The following is a 22,115-nucleotide window of genomic DNA, read 5'->3' as shown; positions in this document are numbered from 1 at the left end:
CACCAGAGAATTCAAAAACTTGTTTAAATCAAATTTTCTCACTTTATTTGATCAGGCAAAACAGATTTTGTCTCTGTCCCTTATTGGAAGAATAAACTCGATTAAAATGACATTGCTTCCAAAGTTCCTCTACTTGTTTCAATGTCTTCCCGTTCTCATCCCCAAATAGTTTTTTAGAGCCCTTGACTCATTATTGATATTTTACATTTGGAATGGTAAACACCCTCGGCTGCGGAAAGCATTTCTCCAAAGATCCAAGCAGGCAGGGGGAATGGCTCTGCCTAATTTCCAGTACTACTACTGGGCAGTGAATATTGGGTGTTTGTTATTTTGGAGACATTTCCATCTCGAACCCACTTCCCCGGCCTGGGTTACAATGGAGGTCTGTGCCAGTAACCCTGTTTCCTTACCTGCCCTCTTAGGTGCCGCACTTCCACTTGCTTCGGATATTCCCAAGAGCAACCCAGTAGTTAAACACTCCCTGTTAATCTGGGGCCAATTTAGGAAAAGTTTTGGACTACAGCTTTTTTCACTTAAAAGCCCAATTGCTGCTAACCATCTATTTGCTCCTTCAATGGCTGATGGCGCATTCAATATTTGGCACAGAAAAGGTTTGAGATGCTTTGAAGATCTATACATTGATAATTGTTTTGCGAGCTTTTCTCAACTAACAGAAACTTTTTGGCATTGCCAAAACCCACTTTTTTAGATTTTTACAAATTAGGACTTTTATACAGCGCTTAACGACCCAATTTCCTTATAAACCCCCAGTTACCCCTGTTGATATTCAATTCAATTCAATTTTATTTATATAGCGCCAAATCATAATTTACATTATCTCAAGGCACTTTACATTTAAAGGTCAAGACCTTAAAACAATATTAACATAGAGAAACCCAACAGTTCCCACAATGAGCAAGCACAGGCGACTGTGGAGAGGAAAAACTCCCTCATTAACAGGGAGAAACCTCTGGCAGAACCAGGCTCAATGTGGGCGGTCATCTGCCTCGACCGGTTGGGGTGAGGAAAGAAAAGTAAGGGGGGAGGAAAGGAGAGATGGGTGGAGAGCGGGGGAGAGAAGAGAGAGATGAGGTGGAGAGAGAGAGACCGGTAACAATTTGGCACCATCAAAATCAAGGCTAACCATAACAATAACAATGTATAGATCTACAACATGACTAGATATATAAATAAATTGCTAAGTTCTTGTAATAAATTAAGACAATGGTGATGGTGGTCGTTTTTGTCCTGTAGTCCCGGTGCCGAAGTTATCTGAAACGAGATAGAGAGAAGAGCCAGAGGGACAATGGGAGGACAAAGTGACACTTTGACATGATGACATGTTAAAACTAACAAATAAATAAATAAACAGGTGTGGGGGGGCAGAGAGACAGAGGGAAGTGAAGAAGTGCTCAGTGCATGATGGGAGTTCCCCCAGCAGTCTAAACCTATAGCAGCACAACTAAGGGATGGTTCAGGACTCACCTGATCCAGCCCTAACTATAGGCTTTGTCAAAGAGGAAGGTTTTTAGTTTTACTTTAAATGCTGAGACAGTGTCTGCCTCCCGAACCCAGAGTGGGAGCTGGTTCCACAGGAGAGGAGCCTGATAGCTAAATGTTCTACCTCCTGCTCTACTCTTACAGACTCTTGGAACCACTAGAGAGCCTGTGTTTTGGGAACGAAGTGATCTACTCGGATAATAAGGTGTTATCAGCTCTTTGATATATGAGGGGGCGTGATTGTTGAGGGCTTTAAAAGTGAGGAGCAGGATCTTGAATTCTATTCTAAATTTTACCGGTAGCCAATGTAAGGAAGCTAAGACAGGAGTGATATGATCTCTCCTTCTAGTTCCTGTCAGCACTCGTGCTGCAGCATTTTGGACCAACTGGAGACTTTTAACAGTCTTCATGGAGCATCCTGCTAATAGAGAGTTGCAGTAATCTAATCTAGAGGTTACAAACGCGTGGACTAGTTTTTCAGCATCCTGCTTAGACAGGATGTTTCTAATTTTGTTAATATTGCGCAGATGGAAGAAAGCCGTCCTAGACACTAGTTTAATATGGGGGTCAAATGACATGTCTTGGTCGAACAACACTCCAAGGTTCCTCACAGTGGAGCTGGAAGCCAGACTGACACCATCCAAAGTGACTATCTGGTCAGACAGTGTTTCTCTGAGATGTTTAGGGCCAATTACAACAACCTCAGTTTTGTCTGAGTTTAAAAGTAGAAAATTTTGGGTCATCCAGGCCTTGATATCTTTGAGACATTCCTGAAGTTGAACTAGGCGATTAGATTCATCATGCTTCATGGAAATGAACAATTAGGTGTCGTCTGCATAGCAGTGGAATTGTATGTGGTGCTGTCTGATAATGTTGCCTAAGGGGAGCATATATAGGGTGAAGAGTATTGGTCCAAGGACAGAACCTTGTGGAACTCCATGATTAACTTGCATGTGCATGGAGGAGTCATTGTTAACATTTACAAATTGGAATCTATCTGATAAATATGATTTAAACCAGTGTAGTGCTGTTCCTTTAATTCCTATATGTTGTTCTAATCTCTGTAGCAGAATCTTATGATCTATTGTGTCGAAGGCTGCACTAAGGTCCAACAAGACGAGGACAGAGACAAGTCCATCATCTGATGCCATAAGAAGGTCATTAGTGACTTTCAATAGTGCTGTTTCTGTGCTGTGATAGGTTCTAAATCCTGACTGAAATTTTTCCAATAAACCGTTACTATCTAAGTAATAACACAACTGGTTAGCAACACCTTTTTCTAGGATTTTGGAAATGAAGGGCAGGTTGGATATGGGTCTATAGTTAGCTAAAACCTCTGGATCAAGCGTAGGCTTTTTAAGCAGAGGTTTAATAACGGCTACCTTAAAAGCCTGTGGTACGTAGCCGGTTAGCAAAGACATATTAATCTGATCTAAAATGGAACTGTCAATTAGGGGGAGGACTTCTTTAAAAAGTCTAGTTGGAACAGAGTCCAGCTGACAAGTAGTTGGTTTAGATGATGAAACTAACGAGGTCAGTTCAGGAAGATCAATAGAGTAAAATTTGTTTAGACATAAATCTGGTGCTATGGTTTCAGGACCAGACAATGAATCAGTGTTATTCACTGGGAGGAGGTGGTGGATTTTATCCCTGATGGTTGTAATTTTATTAGTGAAGAAGCTCATGAAGTCATTGCTTCTCAGATCTAGAGGAATAGATGGGTCAGTAGAGGTGTGACTTTCTGTCAGCCTGGCTACAGTGCTGAAGAGGAACCTGGGGTTGTTCCTATTTTCTTCTATTAGTAATGAATAATACGAGGTTTGGGCATTTCTAAGTGCTTTTTTGTAATTTATAAGGCTATTCTTCCAGGCTAGGTGGAAGTCTTGGCGATTGGTGGAGCGCCACTTCCTTTCTAGCTTCCGCGATGTCTGTTTTAGAACGCGCGTTTGGGAATTATACCAGGGGAGCAGTTCTTTAAATTTGTGAACAGTTTTGTCAGATAAACATCGACTGTAATAGACTTTCCGTCCAGAATTGACATAATTAACAATTCTGAATTCAAATGTAAGTAAAAAATGGTCAGACAGAAGCGGGTTCTGTTGGAATATTGTTATATTTTCTATGTCAATGCCATATGTCAGGACAAGATCAAGAGTGTGATTCAGGCAGTGGGTCGGTTGATTCACATGTTGAGTGAAACCAATGGAGTCTATTATTGATTTAAATGCTGAACTAAAGCTGTCATTGGCAACATCTACATGAATATTGAAATCACCGGCTATAATGATTTGATCTGTTTTAAGGACTAGTTCTGATAAAAATTCAGAGAATTCAGATAGGAATTCAGAGTAAGGGGCGGGTGGACGATAAATGATGACTATATTAATTGGTTTATGTGACGTCAGGCTTGGGTGGACGAGGCTGGTTCTAAGATTTTCGAAAGAGTTATAACTCTCTTTTGGTCGGGGGTTGATAGATAGATCAGATTTAAAGATTGCTGCAATCCCTCCACCTCTGCCTGTGTTCCGAGGAATGTGAGTATTAGAGTGGGTTGGGGGCGTCGCTTCATTTAAACCTACATATTCTCCGTCTTGTAGCCAAGTTTCGGTTAAGCATAATAAATCTATTTGATGATCAGTAATGAGATCATTTATGAGTAAAGATTTTGAATTTAGTGACCTGATATTTAATAAAGCGCATTTTATAGTTATGTTTTTAGCTGATGGTTTGGCTGTGTTAATTTTGACTAAGTTTGAGTGTATCACCCCTCTCCTGTGTACTTTTGATTTAAAGAAATTAGGTGGTCGGGTTCGCAGACACAGTTTCTATAGGACATTGTGATGGTGACTGTTTGAATAGAGGCGCAGAGAAGCGTGTAAGACTGCGACTCTGCCTCCTGGTCTCAACTCTGGATTGTCACGGTGTGGACATTCTAACAAATGTCGTCATGTTTCTAGATATGAGAGCTGCTCCATCCCAAGTGGGATGAATACAGTCTCTCCTAATCAGACCAGGTTTCCCCCAAAAAGTTTTCCAATTGTTAACGAAGCCCACGTTGTTATCTGGACACCACCTCGACAGCCAGCGGTGAAAGGATGACGTGCGGCTAAACGTGTCATCGCTGGAAACATTAGGCAGGGGTCCAGAGAAAATTACGGAGTCCGACATTGTCTTTGCATATGTACACACCGAATCAATATTGATTTTTGTGATCTCCGACTGACGTAGTCGGAGGTCATTACTGCCGACGTGAATAATAATCTTACTGTATTTACGCTTACCCTTAGCCAGCAGTTTTAAATAGGACTCTACGTCGCCCGCTCTGGCCCCGTATACATACATACCACAGTTAAATACATTTAACTGTGGTCGCTGGTGTCGCTAACTTCACGTTCCTTAGAATAGAGTCGCCAATAACCAGAGTTTGTTTCTCAGCGGGTGTGTCGCTGAGTGGGGAAAATTTATTTGACACGTGAACGGGTTGGTGGTGAACCTGGGGCTTCGGTTTAGGGCTACGCTTCTTGTTTCGCACAGTCACCCAACCCACCTGTCTTCCCGGCTGCTCGGGAACTGCTGGGGGGGCTGGAGAAGCTACAGCTATGTGGCTCGCACCGGCTACTGGGGACTGTCTAACTACATCGCTACACGATCTACTCTCCATGGTACTCTAAAAGGCTCATCCTCGCCTCCATCCTGGCAAATAAGCTACATTTAACACATGTATCGTTATCGCTAAAGGAGGCAGAAGGGTGACTGATAATCAAACACACTGAGCAGGAGAGAGCAGGGGAGTGAGAGGGAGAAGCCATCGTTAGCTGCTAATGCTAAATTGCTTTAGCTAACGGGTAGTGTGTAGCTCACAGTGGTTTTATCAACGAGTCGCTGAGACAAGGGGGTGTACGAGCGACAAGTCAAGATAGCACAACTATGAAAGCAACTCAGAATTAGTGTAAATGATTAGGATGTGAAAGGGTACAGTGAGAGACGAAGAGGAGAAGAGACCGATACAACACACAGTAGCTAACACCGGAAGTGACACAATACGCTCACCGCAATACGTCAGCACGTCAGCCATTTCTTTCTGTTAACCCCACCTCTAAAGGTATCTTGTCCAATCTATATAACCTTATTTCCAAACTGCACTGCTCTTCAGTGGCAACTATAAGAACTGCTTGGGAGCAAGACCTAAATTACACCTTTACAGAGGACACATGGGACTCGGTGCTTGATCGGATACACTCCTCTTCTATGTGTTCTTGACATGCACTTTTACAATTTAAAGTAGTGCATCGAATCCACATATCAAAAACCAAATTAGCGCGAATGTATCCTGATGTCGACCCTACATGTGATAAATGTAAAGGCGCACCTGCCTCACTCTACCACATGTATTGGACATGTCCCTCTTTAGGTAACTTTTGGACATTGGTTTTCCGTTATCAGATATCCTCCATCATCGAATTGAGCCCAATCCCTTGACTGGTATTTTTGGCATTGCTCCAGATTTGAACTTACATAAAGCTATGCTCAACTTTCTTGCTTTTGCCTCTTTACTAGCCCGACGAGCTATTTCACTTAAGTGGAAGGACCCAGCTCCTCCTTGCTGTTCACATTGGCTCAGAGACATGATATCCTGCATGAATCTAGAGAAGATTAGATACACTATTCGGGGATCAGAAAACAAATTCTACAGAGTATGGCGCCCCTTCTTGGTATTTTATGAAAAACCTTCAACAATAATTTTTGAGTAGCCCCCCCCCCTTTTATTTTTTTTATTTTTAAATTTTTTAAATGTTTATTATCTATTTTATTTATGTATCTATTTTTCATGTATTTCACCTTTTTTTGGTGGTGTCTGTGCTGTGCTTTTTTCAGTTATTAAATTTATTAATCTTTTATCTTTCCAAGCGTGGTTGTAATTTTTTTATTTTTTATTATTATTATTATTATTCTGTCTATTTACATTTTTTTGTCAGTAGATGTTTAAGTATGTCCATGTCCGGATGTTTTGACAAGGGATTGTTTTGTGTTATGGATGTTGTACGAAAAATCTAAAAAACTTTTTTCCTGTGCATTGATTGTCTTATATGTATTTTATCATTAATAAAAAGACCATTGATAGAAAAGTAGTTTGTAAAGAATTGTTTTGCTGTATTGAGAGACCTGCCTGAGATTAACAGATAATTTACTCAAGCTGAAAAGTGCACCACCAGTGATGATGATTCTCAGACTGAGTGAGGTTGTGACGATATGTAATTACTTGCCATAAAGTCCTTTTTTATGAAGTTACAACTAATTAAACACATTCCTGCACATGCCTAAACATGTTTAAACACATTAGCAGCAGTGTTCAAACATTGTAAGTGAAAGAAGTTTGACTTCTGCCCCAGCTCCGAAAGCTGCCTGAAATGGACCACACTAAATGTCTGATTACTAGCAGCCAGTTTGTGCTAGGGTGGAAAGCTGATATTGTTGGGAAGAGGAGAGTCTAATCTTTAATTTGGTGTATAAAGGCAAAATTAAGCAAAATTTTTCTACTTGTCAGCGCCAGTGTACCAGGCGATGTATGAGTTCTTACCCCTTTTGCAAAATAACTTCCGCAAAATCCCACCCCCCCAACCAAACTCCACTCCCCGCCCGCTCTCCGCTTCCCCAACGGGCGCTGACCTTCGGGGACGTGTGCATTTATCAGACCCGTGGTGCCCCGGCTGCTTTGGTGACACTAGATGACCTCGAACTGATCGCTGGCCCTCGTGGTGGCGACGTCTCATTCGAATGTCTGCCCTATCAACTTTCAATGGTACTTTTTGTGCCTACAATGACCACAGGTAACAGGGATTCAGGGTTCGATTCCGGAGAGGGAGTCTGAGATAAATTATTATTAAATTATTGATGACAATATACGACAAAGAATGACTTAATGTGCCACACTCACGGCTGATGAAGGGCTGGATGCTGAGGGTCAATGAATTGTGTGAGATGTGTCAAATCTGTTGGTTATTATTTTTGTTCATTATCATATGTAAACAAATGGAGGCAAGATTTTTAAAATATATTTTGCATTGAAGAAATAATTGTCTGCATTCAGATTGAGCTCTATATCATCAAATCAGTAATGATTGGATGACTAATGTGAATAACAAAGACATAAATATTACATAAAAAAATCCTTTTAGCCCAGTATTAAGTGGAACATAGTAAATTAAGTTAAATGGAAACAGTCAAACACATATGCAGAAGCATTGACAATTGTATTGATTTAATATACACACATACAAATATTAATAATATGCATTTTCATTAATATTTTATGCCAGTGACAGTATTCGACCAACACTCACAAAGCACTGCTCAATAGCCATGAATCTATGAATGAAATTAAAATATGAAACCTTTATTTGCAGTGTCAAATCACATTGAACACATGAACAACACACAACAATACAATGCTTAATCACAGAATGTCAGTGCCTGTGTTGTGCATCGATAGCTCTCACACACTAAAATCACATAGATCAACATGTAAATATACATCCTCTCAATTATTTCGCATCAGTTTTAGAAACCAGCCAGCATCAAGGTCCACACTTTCCTGACACACAAACACACACACACATTTTTTACAAACACGAATCCAAACATGCTGCAGAAATGCACAATTCCCCATGCTCTCAGTGACACACAATGCAAAAATTAGTTTGCAAAAATGTACCCACTTTCCGGTGATGGTAAAGTAGTTGACTACAGCTGCTCTACAGTGTTTTCCATTTTCATTATTTTATTTTCATCCTACTACATTTATTTTATAATGCTTGTGCTGTTAAGATTTCACACTATGTGCTTACTGACACATAGACTTATATTTTGTTGATGCTTATGTACATATCTACATACTTAATTTAACACTTCATAGCATATTTCATTTATTCCCTCAAGATTATCACACATTATCTAATGGATGTGAAATCCTTGATTGATTTTCTTCATTTGGTCTAGAGACTAACCTCAGTCTCAGACAGGGATCACTGTAGCTATCAGTGCAACATGTGTATAGTAGCCGCCTAGCTCAGGATTTGTGTATGCTCCGCAGTGATGTGCATCATATAGAAGTCAACCTGATAAACCCCCAGGGGCCGCCATGTTGTGCAGTTATAAAAATTGCCATGGAAACGGTTGCTTCTTAAAATCTTCTTTGATGATTGATGAGGGGCCATCCATCAAAGGGATTGCTGGCCTGCAAATCCTTATCAAATCCAATCAAAGAACCAAAAACTCTAGACATTAAAGGATATTTCTTTGGTCCTCTGAACTACCAAACATAAATAACAAGTTCCCTTGCTTCAAGTTATTAGCTTGTGAAAATAACAGACCGTCAACTGAGAAGACCACAGTCCTCATTAGTGAAGACAACAATCCTGCCTACGGAGACAACCGCTGATTTGTTCAGTAAAAGTTCATCAAAAAGACACTGCTCTCATAACTACAAATCCCCCTTTACCAAAATGGACATCCTGGTAAGAATTTTTTTTTTTTAGAAATGTATGTTCAGGTTCAGGTCTTTTAATAATGAATTCCATGTTTCCATTTTTCAGACATGTGGAACAATGCAGTCTGAGATTAAGGCTCTGAAAGAGAAGCTCAAACTGAATGATGAGCTTCTGATAAGGGAGCAGGAGAAAATGACAGCTCGCTCTAAAGCCCACATTGGTGTCCTGGCTGAACTGGCTGTACAGAGCAACAAGGTGAAGGCTCTGGAAGAGAAGCTCAAAGAGAACGATGAGCTTCTGATGAGGGAGAAGGAGAAAATGACAGCTCACTCTAAAGCCCACAATGGCAAACTGGCTGAACTGGCTGTACAGAGCAACAAGGTGAAGGCTCTGGAAGAGAAGCTCAAACAGAACGATGAGATTCTGATGAGGGAGCAGGAGAAAATGACAGCTCACTCTAAAGCCTACACTGGCAAACTGGCTGAATTGGCTGTACAGAGCAACAAGGTGAAGGCTCTGGAAGAGAAGCTCAAACAGAACGATGAGCTTCTGATGAGGGAGAAGGAGAAAATGACAGCTCACTCTAAAGCCCACAATGGTAAACTGGCTGAACTGGCTGTACAGAGCAACAAGGTGAAGGCTCTGGAAGAGAAGCTCAAACAGAAGGATGAGCTTCTGATTAGGGAGAAGGAGAAAATGACAGCTCACTCTAAAGCCCACAATGGTAAACTGGCTGAACTTGCTGTACAGAGCAACAAGGTGAAGGCTCTGGAAGAGAAGCTCAAACAGAACGATGAGCTTCTGATTCGGGAGAAGGAGAAAATGACAGCTCACTCTAAAGCCCACAATGGTAAACTGGCTGAACTTGCTGTACAGAGCAACAAGCTGAAGGCTCTGGAAGAGAAGCTCAAACAGAACGATGAGCTTCTGATTCGGGAGAAGGAGAAAATGACAGCTCACTCTAAAGCCCACAATGGCAAACTGGCTGTACAAAGCAACAAGGTGAAGGCTCTGGAAGAGGACAATGTGGCTCTGAAGGAGAAGGTGGCCCTTTTGAAAAGGGATTTGAGCAGGGTTGAGCTTGTGGTGACAGAGATGGAGGAAAGGCAAGCTCACAGCCAAAAGATTGACTCCATGGACAAGGAGACTCAAACCAGCGATCTGCTTCAGGATGAGAATAATGCGCTTCAAGAAGAGCTGATGAAGCTCAGAGCTTCTTATCATGAGGTCTGTCTGAATCAGACTACCAACCAGGAGAAGTTCTACACTGAGCTCCAGGAGGAGAAGCAGGAAAAGAACGTTCTCCAAGCAGAGCTGATGAAGCTCAGAGATTCTTATCATGAGGTCTGTCAAAATCAGACTACCAACCAGGAGAAGTTCAACACTGAGCTCCAGGAGAAGAAGGTTCTCCAAGAAGAGCTGATGAAGCTCAAAGCTTCTTACAATGTGGTCTGCCACTGTCATGAAGCTGATGTTTCCAGTCGGGAGCTCAATGGAGAGAGTAAGGATGATGTCACTGAGGAGAAGTCTCTCTCCAGTGTTCTCCCTGAGAAACCAAAGAAGACTTCACTCTGGAAGAGAATCCGCCACGCTCTGGGGTTGAGAAAACCACAGTGTTGGAAGTAGTCAGCAGCGCCCATCCAACAGCACCTGAGCTGACCTTACCCAGTGTTGTAATGTAACGAAGTACAAATACTTCTTTACATTTCTACTTAAGTAGAAATTTCACATATCTGTCCTTTACTTTGTTATTTTTATTTCTGACAACTTTCACTTTTACTCCACTATATTTCCTAAGTAAAATGTGTGCTTTTACTCCAAGACATTTCTCCTAACCATCTTCGTTACTCATTACTACAAATTAAAATCAGAAGAAATTTGAGTTGGTGACGTAATGCCGTAAACTTTTCGTAGTATATACGTGTGCCTGCAATATATATTATGCCAGTGGGTGGCAGTGTCACTCGATGTACCCCATGAAGAAGAGAGTGACTGTGACTGGTACCTGAATAAGAAAGAGTGAAGTTTGTTCCTCTGAATTAGCTTGCCTGTTAGCGTCTTTTTTCATATACACTACACAACACATTCGTTGGTGGTGTCCAAAAGTCCAAAAATTCAGTCAAATAAAAAAGCAGTAGAAGTCAACTTAAAAGCAGCAGAGTTTTATTGTCGACAACAAAACCTGAGAGCATTCAGTAGCGAGCCGGAGCTGCACCAGAAGAACTCTGGCTAACAGTGGTGTTGCTCCGCTTTATCTATCCTTAAGGGCCACACCTGTTACGACCTTCCCCCTGGAAAGTCTCCAAGCACCGGGGTTACTTGCGTACGTTGGACTTGAATTTACCCCTGGAAAGCCTCCAAACACCTGGGTTGCTTTGGCCTTGGAGCTGGGACTTTCCCTCTGGAGAGCCCCTACCGTACCATGATGAGTCTCTTTTTCTTTTACACAGTTTTTCTTACTCTTGACACCATTATATCTGTCCAAACCATTTACTATTTTTTTAAAAGATATTTGTCACCATTATATTTCATTCTTGTCAGACTGCCTTTAAAAAAAAAAAAGATTATCATTTCTTCACATAAGTTATACATACACTACATACTGATTGTTACACATAGAGTATATTGTTTGATTCGTTTGATGATTCGTAATATCTGTCTTAAACTTATTGTAATCATTAGCAATTTATGTTATAATCACTCCTCAGTTTGCAGTGCAGATTAAAGGTACATAGTGACATTCATATGTGACACAGTGTAATGAACAGAAATTTTACTACACGGGCATGTCACATTATTGATGCCATCATGGAAGCACTTGCTGCCGGCTCTGCTGCTTACGTTCATGCTCCAGTAGCAGATGACGAGCATCTCGACTAAAGTGACGAACTTGGTGAACTCCGTGGTGGTGATGAAGATAACGTTACACGTTACCGTATTTTCAAGAAATATTTTCGTACGTTGGAGTGAAAGATTCTTCCTACCAGATTAAGTGCCTGTTATGCCTACAGAGAGTGACTGAAATATTGGCATTCAAAAACTCCCCGTCCAACCTGAAGAAGCACATCGAGATAAGTTAAATACATTTTCATTCAATGAAGCCATAATGTCATGTTGGGACCTGGTATCTGTGAACCATAGTTGGGCCTACATGTGTAGTCAAAAGCCTGACCGCATGTCTCCTTTGCTCTGGAGACAAAGGAGAGCTTCCAGAACTCAGTCTCCCAGGGTTCTTCATCTTCACATATAGGTGGTAAAACTGCTCCTGAAGACAACTCTCAACCACTATTGGTCACTGTGTGCCCCATGACCCATGAGGTCACAAGGCCAATATAAGCCAAGTTTCCTAGCTCTCTTCTCTGTTCTGCCTCTTCCCCTGCTGACCGCTCCTGGTGGAGTAGGTTCTGGCCCTGCTCTCCCAGCCAGGGAGACTTCCTCCCTACACAAGCTCCTCAACTTCCAGCAGGCCTGCCTGGAGCAGACTGCTAAAACCTTCCAAAGGCAGTGACGCGAGAGCCTGCCTAAGAACTTCAGCACAATTGGCCACGACACAAGGTCTGACCACCAGATGCACAACAGGAGCCACAAACCAACAAGACCACTTCACTCGACTTCAAACAGCACATCCAAAAAGGAACTTTCCCTCTTTTTCATGGACGGGTAACACAACTGGGTTCTATTATTACGCTAGGCTAAGCAAAGGACTGTTTAGTCCTATTTCTATTTCATGTGATGTTTATAAGTTTGAATTGTGTTGTTGTGATATTTGGTAATATGTCATTCGAAAGTTAATGTTAGTTCTGTTATACTGATCAGTTTCTTTGCATGCATCTAACTACTTTCTTTAACCTGGCACCAACACCTCACAAACTCATTTCCACAAACTTAACACATACATGTGATCTCAGCCACATGGTCTCACAACTCCATCTTCATTAATGTTGCGTAAGTGTGAATTTTGCCAACCTCTACACTGTCAAGAACTCCATATCCTTCAACTTTGCTAGCTATTGATGTGGTAATTTTGGTTATAGTTATTTATTTAATTATTAATCAGAGTTCCAAATTTGTAGTCAGTAAGACTTATTTCTTAAATTGGCTATCTTTTCCCTTCCTTTGAAGGGTGGTGCCCCGATTTATCCTTTATCAGTTTAATATTAATATTTTTAATATTAATATTTAATATTTCTCTGATAGCTACATTTATTGAATGCCCAAAAGCACACCATTTAATGGTGCCCCGCATGAAGGAAAGTACATAATCGTACCCCGCGCAAGGGAAAGTACATAATCACAACATTTTTGGTGCTCTGTGTGAGGCAAAGTCATGAATAATAACATTATTTTGACTCCTCGTGGAGCACAGCACAACAGTCAACGTTATTTAAGTGATCGCTACTGATGACGGGCTCTCCATCTTCCTCTTTAGTCGCATCCATTTTTTCACTAAATATTGATTTATCCTCACCCAAAAGGCAGAGTATATTCTCCAGTCCCTGCAAAGGCTTTGTTCTCACATGTGAACTGGTCAACGCACCCCTCCAGCCAGCCACGTCAGATGAAGATTCAGAGAGACTGCATGGAGAGGACACTGTGATGGGAGAATCTCCAAGAGTAGTCACACCACTGGGGCTGTGAGGTGGCCACTTTTCCTCCTGTGGATGACTGCTCTTCAGGGTAGGACAATTTCTCTTCCAGGAGTCTTTGGAGCTATTATATATGGATTGTTGGACAGAGCTGGAATTAGTGATACTGTGGCTTAATTGTTCATTTCTTCTTTGTTCCACAGGCACAGCAGCAGTGCAGCACGGCTAATCTCCAATTGGGACATGATGTTGCAACTTATCACCTAACTAATACTATTTCCAATAATGTGACTATTCCACGGAAATAATTCAGAAAAGAAAGGAGTACGCGGGAATTAAGAAAGTTTTAAAAGAGAGAGGAATCCGTTTCTAGACACCTATGGCCAGAATGAGGATACACTGGGACATGGCCATGGCAACAGGTAGGAAACAAAGAGGACACCGCAACACGAGCAAAACATAAACTACAGAAATACAGAGGAATGGACAAATAAAGTATGTAAGTGCATCTAAATGAATAAGTAAGTGAAAGATAACACATGTTAGACACTGAAGACAAATAGTCTAAGAGATTGTATATAGGTCTTCAGTCTTCACTGTTAGGACTGATCGGACGCTGTATGTGTGAGCTGTAATGATCACTTCATTCCCAAAACACAGGCTCTCTAGTGGTTCCAAGAGTCTGTAAGAGTAGAGCAGGAGGTAGAACTTTTAGCTATCAGGCTCCTCTCCTATGGAACCAGCTCCCAATCTGGGTTCGGGAGGCAGACACTGTCCCAGCATTTAAAGTAAAACTAAAAACCTTCCTCTTTGACAAAGCCTATAGTTAGGGCTGGATCAGGTGAGTCCTGAACCATCCCTTAGTTGTGCTGCTATAGGTTTAGACTGCTGGGGGAACTCCCATTATGCACTGAGCACTTCATCACTTCCCTCTGTCTCTCTGTCTCTCTGCCCCCCCACACCTGTTTATTTATTTATTTATTTATTTTAACATGTCATCATGTCAAAGTGTCACTTTTTCCTCCCATAGTCCCTCTGGCTCTTCTCTCTCTCTCGTTTCAGATAACTCTGGCACCGGGACTGCAGGACAACAACAACTACCATCACCATTTTTATCATTAATTACAATAACTCAGTAATTCATTAATATATATAATCCTGTTGTAGATCACTACATTGTTATTGTTATCTCTCTCTTCTCTCCCCCGCTTTCCACCCATCTCTCCTTTCCTCCCCCCTTACTTTTCTTTCCTCACCCCAACCGGTCGAGGCAGATGACCGCCCACATTGAGCCTGGTTCTGCCAGAGGTTTCTCCCTGTTAATGAGGGAGTTTTTCCTCCCCACAGTGCTTGCTCATTGTGGGAACTGTTGGGTTTCTCTACGTTAATATTGTTTTAAGGTCTTGACTTTTAAATGTAAAGTGCCTTGAGATAATGTAAATTATGAATTGGCACTATATAAAAAAAATTGAATTGAATTGAATTAATGAGACAGATGCTCAAGAGAATCTGGATAACAAGAATGGACCTCACTAAGGAGGGGCCCCCATATTTCATCTGAATTTCCCCTCAACCCACGGGGGAAACGTGGGGGGCAAGTGCCTACTGTTGTATTCTTAGTTCGATTTTTTTTTTATTGCTGAGTTGCTCAATGTTCTTTGGGCTATTGTTTGTTCTCATGGTATATAATATATATATATATATATATATATATATATATCATGGAGTATAATGCCATTTTCCAAAGCTATAAATGAACAGCATATCGTTAGTGTCGTTAAATGTTAATGGGTTAAATAATCCAATTAAAAGGACTAAGATAATTTTGAAAATGAGAAAACTTAAGGCTCAAGTTATCTTCATGCAGGAAACACACCTTTCCCAGGAAGAGCATGAAAAGCTGAAGAAATTTGGTTTTAGAAACACCTATTACAGTACTTGTAAACAAAGGAACAAAAGAGGTGTGGCAATACTTATACAAAACTCAACTAAATTTGAATGTCTAAAAGAAATCAAGGATACAGAAGGATGATATATTATAGTGAAGGGGAAACTAGAGGAAGAGATAGTTACGTTAATTAATGTATATGCCCCTCCAGAGAGTACTAAACAATTCTTTAAATCATTATTCCCAGTCATGGCCTTAAAATCTGAAGGTATAGTGATATGTGCTGGTGATTTTAATATGATAATGGATCATAGGGTAGACACAACAAGTATAAAAAGAAATAAGACACATATATCTATATTTGTAAACATGTCGTTGAAGGAACATAAACTGTTTGATGTATGGCGTGAACTGCATCCGAAGGAAAAAGACTATACACATTACTCTACTTTATATAACACCCCTCGCCCGGGGAGTAACTCAATGTAGAACCGCCACTGCCCTTAAGGAAGGTAGATTGCCACCCTCATGTAATGAAGCAATCATATCTGGAGGGTAAAGACGCAGAATATTGTAACAATTACAGACCCATTTCTATGCTCAATGTAGATTACAACATATACACATCAATTATAGCAAGGAGATATCAGAATTTCATGACAGAATTAATTGACGAGGACCAAACTGGATTTACTACAGGACGACAAACATTAGATAACATAAGAAGGACCCTGCAAATAGTAAACTCGATACAAATGAAGGAAACTAAGGCTATATTGCTGAGTCTTGATGGCGAAAAGGCTTTTGATGGCGTAAATTGGATATTGGTATATTTAACATTAGAATGTTTTGGATTTAACAAAGAAGCCATTAAATGCATCAATACAATATACCAGAATGCTATAGCTAGAATAAAAATGAATGGTAGTCTAACAAAAAGCATAAAGCTACAGAGGGGAACACGCCAAGGATGTTGCCTGTCCCCTCTCCTCTTTGACTTATACATTGAACCTCTGGCGCAGGCTATAAGACAGTGTGAGGAAATAAAGGGAATACATATTAAAAAACCAAAACATGTAATAAGTCTGTTTGCAGACGATGTAATAATATATTTAGAAAGACCTGATACAAGCCTAACACATTTAAGTATATAAGGATATACAGAGACCACTCATGATATAAAACAAATGTGAATAAAACACAGATTCTGGCTTTTAATTATACCCCTTCCCAAGAAATTACAAATGCTTATAAATGGAAATGGAAGTCAGAAAGCATAAAATATCTTGGGGTAACCCTAACAAAACAGATAAGCCATCTTCAGAAGATAATTCCAGCCATGTTTTCATTGTGATCAGATTCATATACAAATTAAGAGGATATTGAGAAATGGTCGACCATATCACTGGAGTTCAGTTCAAAGATTGACATTATTAAAATGAACATTTTCCTGAGGCTGTTGTATTTCTTCCAGTCCCTTACTGTCAAGATACCGTTAGAAAGATTTAAAACAAATTGATATCGAGGTTCATTTGGAGTGGTAAAAAACCAAGAATAAAATATAGCACGCTACAACTGGCTAAGAATCGGGGGGGTATGGCACTCCCAAATTTAAAGGATTATTATGAGGCAGCACAACTTGGTCAAGTGGTGTGACAAGCATTATAACTCCAAATGGAAAGAGATTGAGATGAGGGTGGCTAACAAACCAGTGCAATCCCTTTTGGGCAACATTACATTGATAAAAACACTAAAGGGTTCAATAGATCCAATAACCTCCCACACACTGACTATCTGGGCTGATTTCAATAAAAGGCATAGATTGGAAAAGAAAGTGAGATTGTTGAGCTGGATTGCATATGATGAAAGATTCAAGCCAAACTTGAGTGACCTGACATACAGAAACTGGGAGAGGAAGGGAATCACTGCCATGTGTACAATACTAAAGAATGGAAACAACATGTCTTTTCAGGACCTTAGAGAAATGTATGGATTAAAAATTTAGGATATTTTTTTAGATAACTACAGCTAAGGCATTATATTATAAGGGAAATAGGGAGTGCAAAAATATTAAACGGAGTGATAGATGTACTAATGCGAGTATATAATGGGTCAAAAATCAAGGTGGTATCTGTGTTATATGAAAACCTCAGAGACTGTACGAGTGCTTCAACTGATTACATTAGGGCTAGATGGGAGACAGAGCTGGTCCTGCAGTCAGGCCCCGTGTTCAGCCAGGCAGGGCCTCACAACCAGACACAGGTAAGGTACTAACTATAGGTTAGAGAGCGATTCAGAGGAACTTTATCAATACCTGTATCAAGAAAGATACTTATTAATGGAGGAGGTCGTAATTCATGATTACTCAGAGTAGTGAACCTGACTGAGTATAGAGACTTATTATAATGGCCCAGTAAAGTATATGAGTTGCTTATGGACGAGGCAGTTATGTGATCCTGTAAGATAACTATAGAATAGATTTTTTTATTCGTATCTGAAAGAACATAGTTCCAAAGAAATCAGGTGTAATCATGACAGTGGATGTATAGTATATAGTATATAGAAGCATAGGAAGTGTCCATATCTCCATTTAGCTCAAAATCACAGTGAAAAAATATCACAACAAAACAGCTTCTAAATAAAAGTATTAGATTCTTGTGTAACCCAGGTTAAAAATCTGTATTAAAAACAATAAATTAGTTGATTGAATGAAGACAAGTGAAATTCATGGTGGAAAAATCAATTCATTAATACTACGTTTTGGTTAATAATAAAAAACAGATGTTTATCTAAAAGGAGAGATACAGTAGAACCATAATAAAATAATTTATAGAGAGTTTTAGTTTGAAGGAGACGGGTTGGAGACGGTCTGTCACCCAATCAGAAAAGAAGCCCCGCCCATTGAGCTGATCGGAGCAGGTTCACTTCCTCTGAAGTTGCCGGGAAGAGAGAGAGCAAGGCGCATTAAACAGACACTCACCATAGGAAGATAAAACAAGAAAAGTGGATCAGACTCGGAAAAGCTGCCGAAGAAATCTCCCGGGACGACCAGGACCTGTGTGAGCACAGTCGGAGGAACCTCTCGGGAAGAGAAACGCATCGGTGAGCGGCCGTCTTGATGTGCTAGGCTAATAGCTAATGCAATGAGTTAAACCGTTAGCATAGGAGCTAACATCAGAGCACTAACTCCGGTGCTGATTGGCGCGAGAGAGACACACTACGACACACCACACATTAATGCTGAAGCCCTGATCCGACATTTTAAAGGTGCATTGTGAGACATTTGTTTGCTCCTTTGTTGCACATAGAGCTGTATTATGTGTGTGTTTAGCACCTTATTTGTGCATTCTAAGCTCATCCAGCCATATTTTATTAGCTGTGCACATTACATATTTTTCTTTCTAGATGATTGATATTGTTTTATGTGCTAATTACGATGTAAAGAGCACAGGATATTTTGATACTGTTGATTTGGAGTGAGGAAGATTAGTTCAATAACATAATGTGATATTTTGAGTATTGCTTATTTTATTACTGAACATTGTGATAGCATGTTGCAACAGTAATTGAGTAAAATTGTTATTCTCTATTAGTCGTGGGACGATAACAAATTTTGCTGGACGATATATTGTCCCACAAATTATTGCCGATAAATGATATTATTGTCAACATGATAATATATCATAATAATGCACACCCTTTCAAATACAATAAACTTTTATTTTTCAGTGATTTTTACCATCGTAATTGTAATTTCAGGAACATTGAAATATCCTAAATAAATAATAAATAAAATGGCTTATCAAGTCTCGATTAACAAAACAGCACTTCAATAAATATTGAACATTTAGGCCGTTTGTGACATGTATTTTCTCTCAGGCAATTCGTTCTGTCTGTCAAACGTTTGCAGCATCTCTCTCAATGCTGGCTTTTCAACTGTACTAAAGGGCAGCATTTCTTTTGCGATGCAGCGAACTACCATTTTTGCTCCATTTATATTAACTTTGTCGACCAAACGCCTCAGTGAGTGTTGACTTTCGGGACGAAGGCTCTGCATCTTGAGGTGCACTTTTTTTTCCCCAGCTGGGAACACTGGGTCAGGTGGTTGTGCTTTAGGTGGGCATGCGAGTTTGTTGTGTTGCTTTTTTTTGTTGCCACCACTTTTGAACTGGCTCGTCCGTGTTGATGGGCTCACCTTGCTCATTCGGTTATTACAGATGTGGTAGAAAGTAGGGCTGGGGCGACGCGTCGACGTCATCGATTACGTCGACGCAAAAAATACGTCGACGCAAAAACTGTACGTCGATGCGTCGTCCGACCAAAACAAAAAATGGCGGCAGCGAGTAGCGGCAGCAGCAACGCCAGTGAGTCAGCTGAAGCTGAACTCAGCAAAAAAAGAACACGTATTTCGAAGGTAGGGACTATTTTACAGTGAAAGGGAGCGACTCTGTTGTTTGTCGTCTTTGTAAAATGGAAATGGCCTATCATAAAAGCACGACGGCTATGCACCAGCACCTCAAAAGGCGGCATCCAGGAGCAGCTTGTGCAGATGAAAAAACACAGTAAGTTTTAAGTAACTTTTTTTTCTTTTCTTGTTTGTTTTGTTGTACATATTATATTACGCAATGAGTCGTCACATTTTAATACCGTATTATAACATTAAACATCATAACGTACCCTGTCATTCATCCAAACACCCCCACGTACACATGCACGCACACCCACTCACTCACATACACACCCTCCTCAAACTCAAAACTGATATAAGCTGCTCTTTGTTTTGTTGGTTTTTATTTCTGAATTTTGTTTTTGTTTTTTGTTTTTTTTGTCTGCCTGCTTTGTTTTGCACTTAAGTCCTGTACTACATACATTGTTGTTTTGTAATTTCTTTTTTGTAATTTTCATTTTGTAATTGGTCACTGTCATGCCGTGACAGCTCAACTACACACATAGGATTTGATTACTTGCTGATTTAAACGATGGTAATAGACAGTATGATTAGGATATATTAAAATCCTACTATTATTATTATTATTTGTATTATTTATATATAATTAATATTTTTTTAAATTATTTTTATTAATCTGTGCGCTGTGTGTGTGATTTACAGTGGTATGAAAAGGTTTGGGCACCCCTGATCATTTTCAAGATTTTCCTTTATGTATCATTGGTTGTTCGGAACAGCAATTTCAATTAAATATATCATATAGCAGACAAACATAGTGATATTTTAGAAGTGAAATGAAGTTTATAGGATTTACAGAAAGTGTGCAATAATTACTTAAACAAAAGTAGGCAGGTGCATAAATTTGGGCACCCCAACAGAAAAATTACATCAATATTTAGTAGATCCTCCTTGTGCAGAAATAACAGCCTCTAAACGCTTCCTATAGCTTCCAATGAGGGTCTGGATTCTGGTTGAAGGTATTTTTGACCATTCTTCTTTACAAAACATCTCCAGTTCAGTCAGGTTTGATGGTTTCCGAGCATGGACAGCCTGCTTTAAAACAGACCACAGATTTTCAATGATATTCAGGTCTGGGGACTGAGATGACCATTCCAGAACGTTGTACTTGTTCCTCTGCATGAATGCTTTGGTAGAATTTGAGCAGTATTTAGGGTCGTTGTCTTGTTGAAGTATCCAGCCCCGGCGCAACTTCAACTTTGTCACTGATTCTTGAACATTGTTCGCAAGAATTTGCTGATACTGACTGGAATCCATGCGACCTTCAACTTTAACAAGATTGCCAGTACCTGCACTGGCCACACAGCCCCACAGCATGATGGAACCACCACCAAATTTAACTGTGGGTAGCAAGTGTTTGTCTTGGAATGCTGTGTTCTTCTTCCGCCATGCATACCGCCCCTTGTTATGTCCAAATAACTCAATTTAGGTTTCATCAGTCCACAGCACCTTATTCCAAAATGAAGCTGGCTTGTCCAAATGTGCTTTAGCATACCTCAAGCGACTCTTTTTGTGGCATGGGCGCAGAAAAGGCTTCTGCCGCATTACTCTCCCATACAGCATCTCCTTGTGCAAAGTGCTCTGAATAGTTGAACGATGCACAGTGACACCATCTGCAGCAAGATCATGTTGTAGGTCTTTGGAGCTGGTCTGTGGGTTGAGTTTGACTGTTCTCAACATCCTTCGCCTCTGCTTATCTGAGATTTTTCTTGGCCTGCCACTACGGGCCTTAACTAGAACTGTGCCTGTGGTCTTCCATTTCCTCACTATGTTCCTCACAGTGGAAACTGACAGCTGAAATCTCTGAGCTAGCTTTTTGTATCCTTCCCCTAAACCATGATGTTGAACAATCTTTGTTTTCAGGTCATTTGACAGTTGTTTTGAGGCTCCCATGTTGCCAGTCTTCAGAGAAGATGCAAAGGGGAGAACAACTTGCAACTGGCCACCTTAAATTCCCTTTCTCATGATTGGCTTCACCTGTGTATGTAGGTCAAGGGTCAATGAGCTTACCAAACACATTTAGTGTTCCAATAATTAGTGCTAAAGGTATTCAAATCAATAAAACAACAAGGGTGCCCAAATTTATGCACCTGCCAACTTTTGTTTAAGTAATTATTGCACACTTTCTGTAAATCCTATAAACTTCATTTCACTTCTTAAATATCACTGTGTTTGTCTGCTATATGATA

At 40.2% G+C, this 22,115-nt stretch overlaps 1 protein-coding gene and 1 long non-coding RNA gene across 3 annotated transcripts; one reads left to right on the top strand and one right to left on the bottom strand.

The window, feature by feature from the left end:
• Nucleotides 1-7,878: 7,878 nt before the first annotated feature.
• Nucleotides 7,879-8,663, bottom strand: LOC138407102 (uncharacterized). The gene is made up of 2 exons (XR_011240540.1): nucleotides 8,505-8,663; nucleotides 7,879-8,092 (listed from the first exon to the last, which is right to left on the bottom strand). It is a non-coding gene; the product is annotated as an uncharacterized lncRNA (long non-coding RNA).
• Nucleotides 8,664-8,965: 302 nt separating this feature from the next.
• On the top strand, nucleotides 8,966-10,804 carry LOC138407023 (golgin subfamily A member 6-like protein 25). Of its 2 annotated transcripts, XM_069521332.1 has the most exons (4): nucleotides 8,966-9,014; nucleotides 9,093-9,368; nucleotides 9,495-9,746; nucleotides 9,990-10,804. In XM_069521332.1, exons 1-4 carry the CDS (start codon nucleotides 9,003-9,005, stop codon nucleotides 10,611-10,613), a joined length of 1,164 nt encoding a protein of 387 aa, XP_069377433.1. In that variant the 5' UTR covers nucleotides 8,966-9,002; the 3' UTR covers nucleotides 10,614-10,804. The 2 variants fall into 2 exon arrangements, with proteins under 2 accessions (XP_069377433.1, XP_069377434.1); XM_069521333.1 differs by lacking the exon at nucleotides 9,495-9,746.
• Nucleotides 10,805-22,115: the final 11,311 nt, after the last annotated feature.

Source organism: Paralichthys olivaceus, chromosome 24 (genome assembly GCF_024713975.1).
Source record: "Paralichthys olivaceus isolate ysfri-2021 chromosome 24, ASM2471397v2, whole genome shotgun sequence".
Taxonomy (NCBI): domain Eukaryota; kingdom Metazoa; phylum Chordata; class Actinopteri; order Pleuronectiformes; family Paralichthyidae; genus Paralichthys; species Paralichthys olivaceus.
Note: the sequence above shows the minus strand (reverse complement) of the source record. Positions and strands in the feature narration are given on the sequence as shown.